This window comes from Vigna unguiculata, chromosome 3 (assembly GCF_037176805.1).
Source record: "Vigna unguiculata cultivar grain cowpea cultivar isolate G323 ecotype 2 chromosome 3, ASM3717680v1, whole genome shotgun sequence".
NCBI lineage: Eukaryota > Viridiplantae > Streptophyta > Magnoliopsida > Fabales > Fabaceae > Vigna > Vigna unguiculata.
The window spans coordinates 57023985-57037857 of NC_140794.1; the positions used below are offsets into that span (position 1 = coordinate 57023985).

Consider the following 13873-nt stretch of genomic DNA (forward strand, 5'->3'; position numbering starts at 1 on the left):
CGGAAAAGTAAAGGGGAAATGTCCGAAGGAATTGCAAATACCTGGTGATATAATTAATTAATATCTACCGTTTTGGTAGGTTCAAATCACATAGTTTGTGGACCATCCGACATGGGTGGTCTCAACTCACAATCAATTATGTTACTTCAAAATTAGTGGGTACTCTAATAGGAAAAAAAACTATGTGCCATTCAATTCAATGCACTAACTCAACTACGTTTCACTAACCATTGTACAAAACTCTCTCTGACCTCAGCTGCTGCTATAAAAAACTTCATTAATATATTAATAATTGCTTATCATTTTGGCTTGGTCCAAGTCCACGTTCTAAATGAGTACTTCAAAATTAAATAAAAAACGAGGTTAAAAAAAATTACATACTTTACAACTCTTCTTACTATGTTTACGATCCTGATCCATATTTACATGTTTAAGAAATTATGAGCAAACACAACCTAGGTATGAGTTACCATATATATAAGGTATGTGTGGGTTTTAGTTGCAGACACGAATGCTTTGTCCTTGAGAGATTCCAAAGTAGGGCAATCCATGAAGGCAACACTACGATACTTAGCAGGCATTGCTGGCCCAAGTGGTTTCGGCTCAAATTCAACAGCTGAACAAGTCACTCAAGATTTCTCTTCCTTGCTCCCTTCAAATCTAACCGCTCTCATCACTGGTAAGTCACCATACAACAACATCACATGTATCATGAAAAATGGTTACATATCACGGTTCCAGTTGCACTTGTGACCGTTTGTTTGTGGTCTATAATTAAGAATGAAAAACGGTTAAGGTTTTCCTTTCTGTTTTTCAAGAATCTGATCAGAGCGATGGTGTTGTCCATCACTTAATTGAGAATATTCGTGAAAACTTTCTACTCGCCACTTTCTTTATGATATTATATATATGTGTAGCCATAAGCTGTTACAGTGTCACCAGCATTTTCATTTGTACTTGCTGAATCTACATTTGTTTTGTCAGTGTCAGACATCTCTATCCATCTTTTTTGTTTTTTTTTTTACCTAGGATTATGTTAAATATGTAGCAATCTACCACACACGCTTTACCTAAACAAATGTCTTGTTGTTTTCAAAGTATGTGGGATTAACTTAATTAATGAAGCTGTAATGTGTGGTTGAATTTTGAATTGAAGGTGCGACTTCTGGAATTGGAGCCGAAACAGCAAGAGTGCTAGCAAAAAGAGGAGTGAGAGTTGTGATCGGTGCGAGGGACTTGAAAAAGGCGAGGGAAGTGAGAGAGAAAATCCAAAAGGAGAGTCCTCATGCTCAGGTTATTCTGCTGGAGATCGATCTCAGCTCTTTTGCCTCTGTACAGAGATTTTGCTCAGAGTTTTTAGCTTTAGAATTGCCCCTTAATATTCTCATGTAAGTTTTACTTTTATCATGTTTTTTCCTTCATTTCACCACATAAGAACTAAAAGTTGGAATGGAATATATTTATTGCACAGAAACAATGCAGGAATGTACTCTCAGAACTTGGAGTTCTCCGAAGAGAAAATCGAAATGACGTTTGCTACAAATTACTTAGGTACTTCTCCATTCTCACCTATTTCTTGCAGTTCTTAACCACGACACAAACGCGTGCACACAAGTTAAAGAAGCAAAGTCAACTCTCAAACAGAGTGTCCTCATTTTTATTAGAAATGTTTTGAAACGCATAATTCTAATGTTTTTTATTGTAAAGCAAGCTGGCTCTTTCTAATAGTCAACGCTTCTCTTGATGATGTTTTGTAGTCAATTGCAGAAAATAATTCCATATTATTTGCTAAATTGCAGGACATTTTTTGTTAACGAAAATGCTGCTAGAGAAAATGATAGATACTGCAAAGAAATCGGGTATTGAAGGAAGAATAATAAACGTTTCCTCTGTGATTCATAGCTGGGTGAAAAGATCCACGTTTTGTTTCAACGACATGCTCTGCGGAAAAAAGTACAATCACCATACCACTCCTCCCTTTCTCTGCAAAATTTTGATCAAATTTTATTTCCTTAATAAATTTAGATACCAATCATCTTAATTATTTTTAAATAACAAACGCAGTTATAATGGCACACGCGCATATGCTCAGTCAAAATTGGCAACAATTCTGCATGTGAAGGCAGTGGCAAGACAACTGAAGGTTAGAAAATGACACATAACTTAACTCAGCAAACTTTCTATTTCTTTATATATTTTATTATTTGTGTGGAATCGTGAACACCACGCCTATTAAATTAAGACAAATTCTAAAAACTGTGTTATTGATTTCTAATTAATTTTTGGGTGTGATCACAGGAAAGGAATGCAAATGTAACAATTAACGCAGTGCATCCAGGGATTGTAAAGACGGGGATTATCAGGGCGCATAAGGGCTTAATAACGGGTAATTAATTAAATAAGTTGCATACTTAAAGTAATTTTCACAGTCTTAAAGCAACTAAATGCCAACAAAATTTATTTCCATGCAGATTCCCTGTTTTTCATTGCATCCAAGTTACTGAAATCGATATCACAGGTTTGTAAATGTTTTAGTGCTTGATCAATGATTGATTGATTAATTAATTAATTAATTAGTACATGAATGCACGTTGGTAGGGAGCATCAACGACGTGTTATGTTGCGCTAAGTGGAAAAACAGAAGGAGTGAGTGGAAAATATTTTACAGATTGTAACGAGAGTAACTCTTCAAGTCTTGCAAACGAGGAATCAGAAGCAAAAAAGCTATGGAATGAAACCTATGCATTGCTTCACAAACGGTTACGTCAAGCCCCAAATTGATGCTGTTTCTTACCCTTTTTCTATACCTCATACTCTTCCACACCGTGTGAATATTTGTAATTAACTATCTTTTCACGTTAAGTAGCACCCATTACGATCACATGTTGTACAAAATTAGTTACCAAATAAATTGCCCCAATTTTTAGTAAAACTACGAAAAAGAAATTTGAGGAATATCTGAAGAATTCCTAAAGGTGCTACTGTTTAGGAGAGAGCAAATAGTAGAACTTCAGAGATTAAGTTATTTGTAAATTATTCAACCTACCTCGTTAAATGCTTTATCATACATACTCGTTTATCTAACATAGCATACATATGTTTGCGCAAATTTAAGTTCAATTATTTAAATGTATTCAAGTAGGTTTTAGTTTAATATTAATAGCTTTTGTATCCGTATTTACTATATCCTTTATTTAATTTAAAATTTCAAAATACCACTTTTGATCTGGCACTCAAACTTTTTTGTGAAAAAAGCTACATTTTTTCTCATTGTTGAAGACTTCATTTTCAAATCTTAAATCATGGTCACAAATAGGAAAGTATATTTTAATCTATTTTTTCTTTAGTTTCTAGAAATTAGAATGGATATGTGCGCTAATAAAATATTAATAAACAAAATGTACCAATGAAAATTGAAAAGAATAATAATTAAATCATAAATTAATTACAGGACTCAAATTCAAACTTCATTTTTTTGTTAAAATAAGCTCAGGATTTAAATTTTATTTACTTAAATAAATGAGTTAATAAGATACTTAAAAAATTTACATGAAGTTGGTGTAATCAATAAAAATAAAAATAAAAATAAAAATAAAAACAAATCTATATTTTGAAAACATGAGTCACATTATTGAATTTAAATTTTAGATTAATTATTTAAAATAGAAATTATATTAGGTGTTTTAAAACAATACTAGTTTTATTTTATTGAATATAATTATTATTTTATAAAAGGACTTCGTATAATTAATCAAGAAAACTATTTTATAAGATTAAATATTGAGTAGTGTTTGATTAAATTTTCCGCACCTTATAACACAAATTTTGATATATTTTTTTCAATAATTTCACTTGACTTTTTGGTAAGACATATAAATATCACACTCATTAAACAATTACATTTCAAAACTCTGAAATTTTAAGATTCTCTTTTGCATTTGTTGTCAAACTTCTTTTTTTCTTTCACCATATATTATCCTTTTTTTTATTCATTAAAAGTGGTTTAGATATTATTGTGCAATGCCTTCTAATCTTTTGCGTGAATAATGTTCTTTAATTTCAATTAAATCAGTTTCCAATCTTGTGCAATACCTTCTAATCTTTTTTCGTGAATAATGTTCTTTAATTTCAATTAAATCTTTGTTTGATTTATTTATATCTACTTAGCCATAAATATAAAAACACGGACAAATGAATCAAACACCACGGTTCACCAAAATTCTTTCCTTTAAAAGCATATTTACGTTGCAAAGAAATACTCTACAATCCACCCGCAACACTCTTTGAATTCCAATCCAACAATAACACTTTCTCGACATCAAAACTAAGAATCTGAAAGATAACAAAAGGTGTGTTGTTGTCTGTCTCTTCTTCCTCCAGGCAAAAAGTGCAAGAAAAGTTCTGATCTTGTAATTCAATGTTACGTTTCCTCAAGTTGTGCCCAACACCTATGGTTATTTCGTTCAATAATTCATAATTATTTCTACTTAACTTTAATATTAACGAATCCTGGGTCTTGTGGTGTGAGTCTATTTCATATAGAATCTGGAATATCCGGGTAAAGAAATTCTTGAACACTAGGGGCAAACGATCATGAAGACCCATTCGAATACATTGCTTCACTTAACTAGTTTAGCAACAAGTTAAACAATGTAAAGAAAAATGGATATTACAAGATGTCTACAACTTTTAAACTACAACAAATCTCCTGTCTCCCAATACAGTTTAGCGTTTGACCCGTTTTGCGAAGATCAACTGATTAATATGTACAAAATGAGACATCTAGAATGCAGAAATGCCTAGAATTGTGTCAATTTGTTAGCACTTGGCAACCCTGAGTCAAGAGTTATGCATACAAGAGAATTTCAGAGATCTCGGTCTGTATCAAGAAATGACGTAGTCAGCACCCTCCCCTCAACTTTCTTTATTAGCCTGTCATGTATAATCGAAACAGGTATTGGCTGCTGTTGTATGCATACATAGATATATACAAGAATTATATCAATTTATTCTCAATTAAATGATGTCAAAATAGAGATTACAGCAACCCCCTATATCCAATCTATGCACCACAGGACCCAAAAATGAATTGAAGATAAAACCCTCCATCGTTCTAAACCATCATCCATAAAAATAAATCCAAAAGGAACCTGAAGGGCCAATGCACATAAAACAGTAGACCGCAGCAATTATTCCAAGAATGGTAATTATATTTCAGATCCAGAAAAAGACCTATAAAAGAGAAAGAAACTAATGGGGCCAAAGTCAATTGTTATAAGACCTATATTTCACCCTTCCTCATACACTTTTCCGTCTGACCAGAAATATAAGAGAGAAAGAAAGAGAATCAAGTCCATAAGAATTTCCTCTTTTCAGTCCTTGTTATAACTTACAACTTATAGGCAAAACCCAATTCAGTTCCAATCTAAAAAACTAATGGGGCCAAAGTCAACTCCAGTCACTTAAGCCAATTCAAAACATAACATTTCAATTACTAATATAAAACTCTCAGCATCTACAGCACACATATATCAAGGATAAAATTGGATATTCTGAGTCAGGTAAGCATTATCATCTTTCTCTAAGCTAAGATTGATTGATGACACCAAGAATAGATAAGAAAAGATTCATTTTGATGGTCAATAGTGAATAGTCAACTACAACAGGAGAGAATCTTCTGTGAAGAGAATGATCTTGAATGGGGATAATGCTGTATGATGAGACAAGAATTTTAAGTCAACAAATAAAGAATTTGAGAACTCATACCATCAAACGAGGAGACTGGCGAACAGATGATGCAGATCCAGGAGATAAGACTGCTTTTAGCCTTCTATGAACATATTTTCTTCCAACTTTTGTATTACCTTCTGTAGGCTCAACTTGATGTTCATTTTCCTTGCCCAGAAAATCACTTCTAACAGATGACATTGACAAAACTGGAGCAGATGCAGAGTTAAAAGCAGACTCTTCATGTTCACCAGCTGTCTCGACTAAACTCCCTGTTTTATGTAATTTTAAAAAATAACATTCATAATAAGCAGCATTCAAATGGTTGTGTCTTACTATAACAGAATATAAGCTCATTCCTTTGAGTGTAAACATAGGCACATAATATTCTCATGTTTGCCATGGGTTTTGCAAAATTATCCTTCAGTATTGTTGATTCCTAAGAAAGTTGCACGTTTTTTTCTTGCACCTTTTTTATTCCCAGTGAGAGGTGTGAAACTTCCCCTGAGAGTATGGGAAGTTATATTCTAGAATTCTTTTAACTTCAAATTTTACTTTTATTTTTATTTAAATCATTTGAACCTCTAGTTAATATTCCTCGGAATATTAAGATTGTAAACAAACATGTTTTGAAAAAATCCAAGAAAACATTCATAGCTACAATATTCTTAGGAATGTGATTACTGGAAGTGTAATAAGATACCTTAAAACAAATGCCAACTAAGGAGATGATCGCAAATATAGATAGATCAATCCTTCCTAATAACTATGCACGAGATCCAAGTAAAATCCTTTCTCCAAACATTGGTTGCCATGTCTACAACAATGGCTAGGGATAAACTTTCAGAATTGGCCAAGGCTTATTGGTTTGGCAGATAAGTAGCAAGCTGGTTCACCTGGTTTTCAGTAATCATGGTTTCAATTTTAAAAAAAATAATAATAAGACTGGACAAAGGCCCAATAAACTTAATTTGCAATTTAAGTGCTAAATTCCTCTGGCAACATACAGAACTCTCCAATCTCATCACTGCACTCGTGTAAAAGAAGGAAAGGATCATTGTTGTACCTTGTGCCACTGCTTCTTGGAACTTTGTCCTCATTACTCTGACAAATTTAAATAAATCATTTGTGTTGTTTAATTCATGGATCAACTCTTTGGTTTCGCTGAGGGAAGGTTCACAACTTAATACTGAAAGATGAAGGACAAAATTCAGACTTCCAGAAGTATATCTATATACTTTTAAGATCATAAACAAAATCAGATACTATACTTACATGAGTATGTATCCTTTTCATGGAGGATAGTAAAGAAGTACTCCTCATTTGGATTGTTCATATTTATATTCTTGAATGTGAATTTTACTCCTGAAGAGCAGACGAACTAGTTAGGGGATCAATTTTCAGAAGAAAAAACAATCCTTATACAAAAGATTAATGCAACCAATTACCACGTCCGCCTTTTACATGAAATCCAAGGACCCTATTGTACCAGGAAATGACCTCTTGTGTTTCATCTTCCTGTTCAACGCTTTCATTTAATTTCCCTTCAGATGCAGCCAGAGCTTTTTATAGTCGAAAAGAGAAGAGAGGTGAGGAAAAATTAGCTTAGAATTGTTTATAATATATCTCCTGATGCAGATATCCAATAGTAAGTGGAACAATGCAGATATATACAAGGTCAAAGGTACAAACACAATTCCAAAAGGAAAGAGGGCACAAATGAGAAAACCATCATATAACTTCTTTTACAACAGTTGAAACTTAATACATTAAAAATTATATTAAAGACTGCTTGATAATTCCAGTCCTAAAAAGTTCTATGCTTCCAGAAAAGGAAACAGAAGATAGATTGCATGTTGAAGTAGCTATTAGAAAAAAATGTCAGTAATAGGGTGTGACAACCTCAATAAACGTAATTTGAATGCCATTGCAAGTTGGCACTTGGCTACGTTAATGCCACAATGATTCTAAGCAATCACAGAGACATATCGTGTTCATATTTACATATAATTTCGTCATCACAAAAAGACGAGCCCTACAAACAAAATAAACATGTAGACTTGAAAAGATCTCAAACTACAAACACGTCTGACCGTGATGACTATAGTAGAAAACCAACAAAGTTAACTGCTGAGTTCTTGCACAACATAATATAATAAGGGAATGTTAAGTACCTTCACTTTACCGCACTGATTAGATTAAATAACTATAAGTATAAATAAGCATCCAGAAAGAAAGATAATACATATAAAGTAGAAGCATCCCAGCAAGAAAGTTGCAGCATTACCAAGAGATTGTTGAGATATAATTGCAGCATATTCTTGTTTTTTGGCACGCTGCTCCTGAATACTTGCATTGAGTTCTTCAACGCTGGCCTTTGTAGAAGCAATAGCATCCACCAAAGCCATTCGCTTGGCCTCTTTGCGAGTCTTGACTGCACGTAAAGATAGAGGCAGTTATTTGATGGTCGAAAGAATCAACTGTAAATTAAAAAGGAAATGCGAAATTAAAATTGAATAGAAAAAGTTGGAGTCACCAGCAAGTGCTTTGACCAAATCATCCTCAGTGTCTCTCAGTTTAGCTTTTGCCTCGTCTAGTTGAACTGAGGAGAAAGGAGAAAGAGTGAGAACGGAAACCCTAAGACAAAGGTAGTGAAGTTTCGAGTGAAAACCCTAATAAGTGAGAAGAAAGCGTATGAGAGAACTGAATGGAAGTGAAGGACCTTGGCAGCGAGCGGTTTCTTGCGCTATGGCTACGAGAGAATGAAGAGATTCGGAAAAAGAAGCGGTGAAAGCGTCGACTTTTTTCGTTTGAAGAGAGATCTCTGCGTCGCAAATTGAGATTGGGGACTCCATTTTTACTCCCAGTCCGAATCTTGAGCTCGATTCCAGACTTTTGAATCCCTCAATTTCTTTGCTTTTTCTCCAGAGACTTTTTTTTATCTTCTCCCAACCAAAAACAAGGGTCTGTTTTTAAATTGGCCAAGATTCATTTAGTCGTTAGGTTATGTAAGTGCGGGAATATGATTTTTTTTTTTTTAAACATACTTGAATAGGATGTAAAGACTGAAACATGAAAGTAGAGTAGAATTTAATTCGCGGAGTTATCGTACATAAATAAATCATGTTTAAATTATAATGTTTTTTTTTTCTGAATTATATATATTTTACTAAAATTAATATAATCTCTCTTTTAATGTAGTAAATCTTAACACAGTATCTTTATGATTTACTTATTTTTTATATGTGGGAAAAATTCTCAATATAATAAACTAATTCAAATGATTGTTGGTTCAAATTAGATACGAGTCAATCGAATGGCAGAAGATCGTTTGGACTACATGCAACAATCAAGTTTTAATAAGAAAAAATTGATAAGTATTAGCCAATAAATTGAAATCCATATATCATGAAAAAAAGAAAAATCTTCCTTTTAAACTAATGAGTGTATTTTTATTATTGTTTTCTATAAAGTACTGGATTTCGAATTCCAGTACAGAAAAAGTGAAATCTGTTTTCCAATTAAAATGTATTAAATTTTGAAATACATGCACAGGTAAAATTTGTTTTTAGAAAGTACTGGATATTTTTATATGCACACCCTCCAAATTAAGAAGTATACCCCCTCCTTTTTGTCTATAATTTTTTTACTAAAATACTCTTCTTCTGTTTTTCCAGTTTTTGCCCCTATCAAAACTGTTTTCTCAACCTCATTTTCATTATTCCTTAAACTAAATCTTGTCATCTCATCTTCGTTATTGTTTAAATCTTATACACATCTTTATTAAAAATATTATAAATTTATCACCTAAATTAAGTACGATGTTTTCCATCAGTGTAGTACATAATACTGTAAATTTTTCTTCAAAACAATAGTGTGCAATCCGCATAAGACCTTATTACATATGATATTGGACTTTAGTATCTTTTTGCCTTTTGTTCTTTTGGGCTTAAGTACAGGGAAATACTTATTAATTAAGGTGGTGTAAATATCAAAACCCCACAACAAACGTATGGGTTCTCAGGTATTGTGGCATTAAACATGTGGGGTTTCTTCATGCACCTCTAAGTTTTCTTCTTACACTCCTAAACTTTTTTAAATTTCAAAATGGTCTAACCTTTAATTTTGACTAAGCAGGTAAAAATATATTATTCTAGGGATGTCAAAAAATTCGTACTTGTGGGGGTATTCACTGATAAAATCTATAATAGGTATAAAATGGATATTAAAAATGGATATCCGCATATAATAGGTACGAGTATTTTTTATACCCGCATGTTAATATGACAGGTACAAATATCATAGTATTCCTACCCGTGGATACCGGTACTCGCTATAATTTAATTTAAATTAAAAAAATTAAAATATCAACACATCGATTTTGAATGGGTTACTTTTTATCAATTGATTTTTAAAAATATCTATTTATTTGTAAACTTTTACTCAACACTAATTAGATAACTTATTTTCACTTTGTTTGAAATTTATAAATGTTATGCATTGTATTTTTATTTGAATTTACAATTAAAATTTGTTATTAAATATTAAATATTTCTCTTGTAAATACCCGCGTACTTGTACATATTCGTGGATATTAATAAAAAATAGACAGGTATCCTCGTAATGAAATACTCGAACATATATAGATATGGATACAAGACGTAAAAATCGTAATGATATTTATCCAACGAACATGGTACGGGAACCTACTACCCATATGTTATTCGTTCTGGTAACATCCCTGAGCCTCTCTTCATTTAATCCCGAAGAAAAAAATGTACGGATTTAAAAATCCAAAAAAGTATTTATTATGATTTTAAAATTAAAAAGATTATTTAACCAAATTTTGAAATAAGAAAAAATACTTAATCGGATTTTGAAATTTTATGGTATCTTTAAATGAATTTTGAAATCCAGTATTATTTTAAAATATTAATGTTATTTTATTATCATTATTTTAATTTAAAAAAATCAAAACTACACAAAAAAAATTAAATTTTGTTTTTTATTAATTTTAATTAATATTTAAGATAGAATTGTCAAAATGGATTGGAATCTACGAGTCAACCCAACTCACCACGGGTCGGGTTGGGGTGAAATTTTTTTAATACGGATTGATTTTTGACTCATCTCACCTAGAACCCAGCTCAACCGGGTTGAACTCATGGTGAGCCAGGTTGGTGGCTTACCAACCCGCAAATAAAGAGTCACACAAGTGTTTTCTGTTAAGTTGGGTTTTGCATTTCGGTCATGCTAAGTTATTTTTTTTAGCCAACACATAGATAATTTATATTTTTGTGATTTTGGTTTCTATTTGGATTGTATTAAAGTTTTTTTAAATTCTAATTAGAATTATAATTTAGTCTTGACTGAAAAAAGATAAAAAAATTATATTTTTTTAATTAAGTGAGTCTGTTAGCCAATTCTTTTAATCCGCCAACACGTGGTGTGCCGGGCCGGGTTCAAATTTTTTTGACTCGCTGATAAGTGAGTCGGATTTGGTTGGCTCACTAAGTGATCAACCCACGGTAGATTGAGTCTGGTTACCCATTTTGACAATTCTAATTTAAGAAAATATAGTAATTAAAATATTAATTAAATTTTAATTTAAAACAAAATTTTAATTAAAAATGTTAACGTGTTGAAATTTGGTTAATATATATTAAATTATATTAAAATTTTAAATTTAACTAACTAAAATATTTAATAAAGTAATTTTTTATTATATTAAAATTCAAGTAAATCGATAAATTTTTATGTTCGTTTAAATTAAAATTTAAGAAAATACTAACTAAAATATTTATTAAATTTGAATTTAGAACATAATTTCACTAAAAATGTTAAACAAGAATTTAAAATACACTAAATTATATTAAAATTTTCAATTTAATTAATTAAAATATTTAATATATTTCTTTAATATTTTATTAAATTAAAATTGAACCAAATGAAATAAATTTCATTTTTATTAATTCAACTTAATACTTTTTAAAAAACATATTGATTAGAATATTTATTAAAATTTAAATTAAAACAAAATTTTAGCTAAAATGTTAACCTATTTTTGAAATCCGATTAACATATATTAAATTTTATTAAATTTTATATTATATTACTTAAAATATTTAATAAATTTCAATTAAATTTCTATTAATTGAAAACTAAATTAAATCAAATAAATTTTATTTTTTTGTTTATTCAAAATGTTAATTAAAAAACATAACTATTTTTTTATGTATACATTATTCTTTAAGTAAATGTTTTTTTACTATCTTTTCTAAAAAATATTTTTTTACTTTTAAAAGAAGTGGCACATGAATTAATTATGATAATATTTAAATGTTTATCAATTTCGTGTTGGATGGATGAGATCTAAAAATTAGATAAGAAAATTATATTATTATTAAAAATATTAAATAATAAATGGATTTTTTAATAGTCGAGTTCATTTTATAAAAATTCACTATATTTCTAAATATTGTTTCTTTAAGTGTTCTCTCTTTTGTCTCTACAATTTTGATACCGTCTTAGTTCTTTTAAAAATCTAAAATTGTAGTATTGGTCATTGCGAATAGTACACAACCTACCGATCAATGTTCTCTTTTATGTATGTTCGATTTCTACCCATTTTTCTTTGAAGTAATATATATATATATATATATATATATATATATATATATATATATATATATATATATATATATATATATATATATATATATATATATATATATATATTTTGCATTAGGCCTTATTTCAATTACATGTAGCCTCTATATGCTCAAGACAGGTCTCTACCTGACCTGTTTGTGATTATAGTGTTATGCTTTAATTATTTTTTGAAATTTTCTTTGTGTAGATAAAATAACTAAATTGTGACGTTGTGTAAAGAATAATATGTAATAGGAATGTACAACCATTTAGTTATATTTTTGATTGTATGTATAATCGTATGAATTGAAATCTACGATGAATGTAAGTTAAAATGCAATTTGGATTAAATTGTTCGTGTGATAAATGTAGTGGAGGTATGCAAAATTGTTTCGGTAGATGATTGATAAATAAAATCTTAAAGTTGAATTGTGAAGCACTTAATGAAGCATTAGTCCGAAATTCTTTTTGATACATAAAAAAATTAAAACAACTAGATTATAATGATTATATTATATTTTAAAAGTTTAAAAACTAAATTATAACCAACTTTAAAATAAAGATGAAATTCAAATTCGTAAAAAATGTTAAAAACTAAAAATCTATTTAACCGAATACATGCATATCGAGAAGAATGAAACATTGAATTAAATTGGAACACAAATTCTAGCATTGGCGTGGTGTTAAAACCTATGATGCGGCAGAATGTGGTGGACTCTACTCTGGAACTATTGACCAATTCGGTTAATAATACATTGAATAATTGAAATTTCCCAGTGCGTCAGAAACTGCAGCGTATTGAACTAACATTTGAAAGGAACACAATGCATTAAAATAATTAAGAAACCAAAGGTTGTTCTTGAAACAAAAAACCACACTCTTCCTGCAGACACAAGTATGTGATTCACATATTTTTATGAGACAAAGAGGCTTTGGAAAATACTAGACATTGAATTTCACTCAGCAATCACCATCTACCTTCTGCACGTTACTCTTCCCTCTTTTTGTCTCTTGCTTATGTAATACTCTTCTATTTCTAATTTCTTCATTTTTGCCCCACCCCAAATGCCGATAATGATTCACCACCATATAAAAGAAAACTTCTTCAATTTTAAACATTTTTTAATTTTATAATATCAAATTCTGAATGCCATGGAATTTGGACACCTGTGTGGGTGTAATTTCTGCACTTTTTCGAGAACTACGAAAGTATTAGCTAGTAGTAACCTAGTATGACTAATTGGGATAAGTGCTATACTTTATTTCCACTTTAACACTACACCCTTCAACTATTATAATTATTATAATATCGTTCCTCATTTTTAAATAACTATAATTAAAATTAATCTTCCTTAATTCCTTCGGGTTTTATATAAAAGTATCATCTTTAATATTATTAATTAATTTTAATCATTTTAGTGGGACTGGTGAATTATATATTTTTTGCATTAAGGATTGAAAAAAAATAGAATTTGATATTATAATATATTTTTTA

At 30.2% G+C, this 13873-nt stretch overlaps 2 protein-coding genes across 2 annotated transcripts; one reads left to right on the forward strand and one right to left on the reverse strand.

Annotated features, from left to right (window-relative positions):
• Positions 1 to 416: 416 nt before the first annotated feature.
• On the forward strand, positions 417 to 3084 carry LOC114177206 (short-chain dehydrogenase TIC 32 B, chloroplastic-like). The gene is made up of 8 exons (XM_028062470.2): positions 417 to 679; positions 1157 to 1388; positions 1472 to 1551; positions 1800 to 1953; positions 2065 to 2143; positions 2299 to 2386; positions 2472 to 2518; positions 2599 to 3084. Exons 1-8 carry the CDS (start codon positions 550 to 552, stop codon positions 2779 to 2781), a joined length of 993 nt encoding a protein of 330 aa, XP_027918271.1. The 5' UTR covers positions 417 to 549; the 3' UTR covers positions 2782 to 3084.
• Positions 3085 to 4551: 1467 nt separating this feature from the next.
• LOC114176569 (kinetochore protein SPC25 homolog) lies at positions 4552 to 8717 on the reverse strand. Its single transcript, XM_028061649.2, has 8 exons — positions 8450 to 8717; positions 8264 to 8329; positions 8015 to 8161; positions 7176 to 7289; positions 7003 to 7092; positions 6794 to 6916; positions 5767 to 5999; positions 4552 to 4932 (listed from the first exon to the last, which is right to left on the reverse strand). The coding sequence occupies exons 1-8, from the start codon at positions 8580 to 8582 to the stop codon at positions 4915 to 4917; spliced, it is 924 nt and encodes a 307-aa protein (XP_027917450.1). The 5' UTR covers positions 8583 to 8717; the 3' UTR covers positions 4552 to 4914.
• Between the last annotated feature and the right edge of the window lie 5156 nt (positions 8718 to 13873).

What these genes read in the sequence shown, in the direction of transcription:
- LOC114176569 (XM_028061649.2), bottom strand. Translation starts at nt 8,582, where the DNA reads ATGGAGTCCCCAATCTCAATTTGCGACGCAGAGATCTCTCTTCAAACG. An exon ending in TATATCTCAACAATCTCTTG is followed by an intron (nt 7,290 to 8,014) that starts GTAATGCTGCAA and finishes GACTATAAAAAG; the next exon opens with CTCTGGCTGCATCTGAAGGG. An exon ending in TGAAAAGGATACATACTCAT is followed by an intron (nt 6,917 to 7,002) that starts GTAAGTATAGTA and finishes TTCATCTTTCAG; the next exon opens with TATTAAGTTGTGAACCTTCC.
- LOC114177206 (XM_028062470.2), top strand. Translation starts at nt 550, where the DNA reads ATGAAGGCAACACTACGATACTTAGCAGGCATTGCTGGCCCAAGTGGT. An exon ending in TCTAACCGCTCTCATCACTG is followed by an intron (nt 680 to 1,156) that starts GTAAGTCACCAT and finishes TTTGAATTGAAG; the next exon opens with GTGCGACTTCTGGAATTGGA. An exon ending in CAGTGGCAAGACAACTGAAG is followed by an intron (nt 2,144 to 2,298) that starts GTTAGAAAATGA and finishes GTGTGATCACAG; the next exon opens with GAAAGGAATGCAAATGTAAC.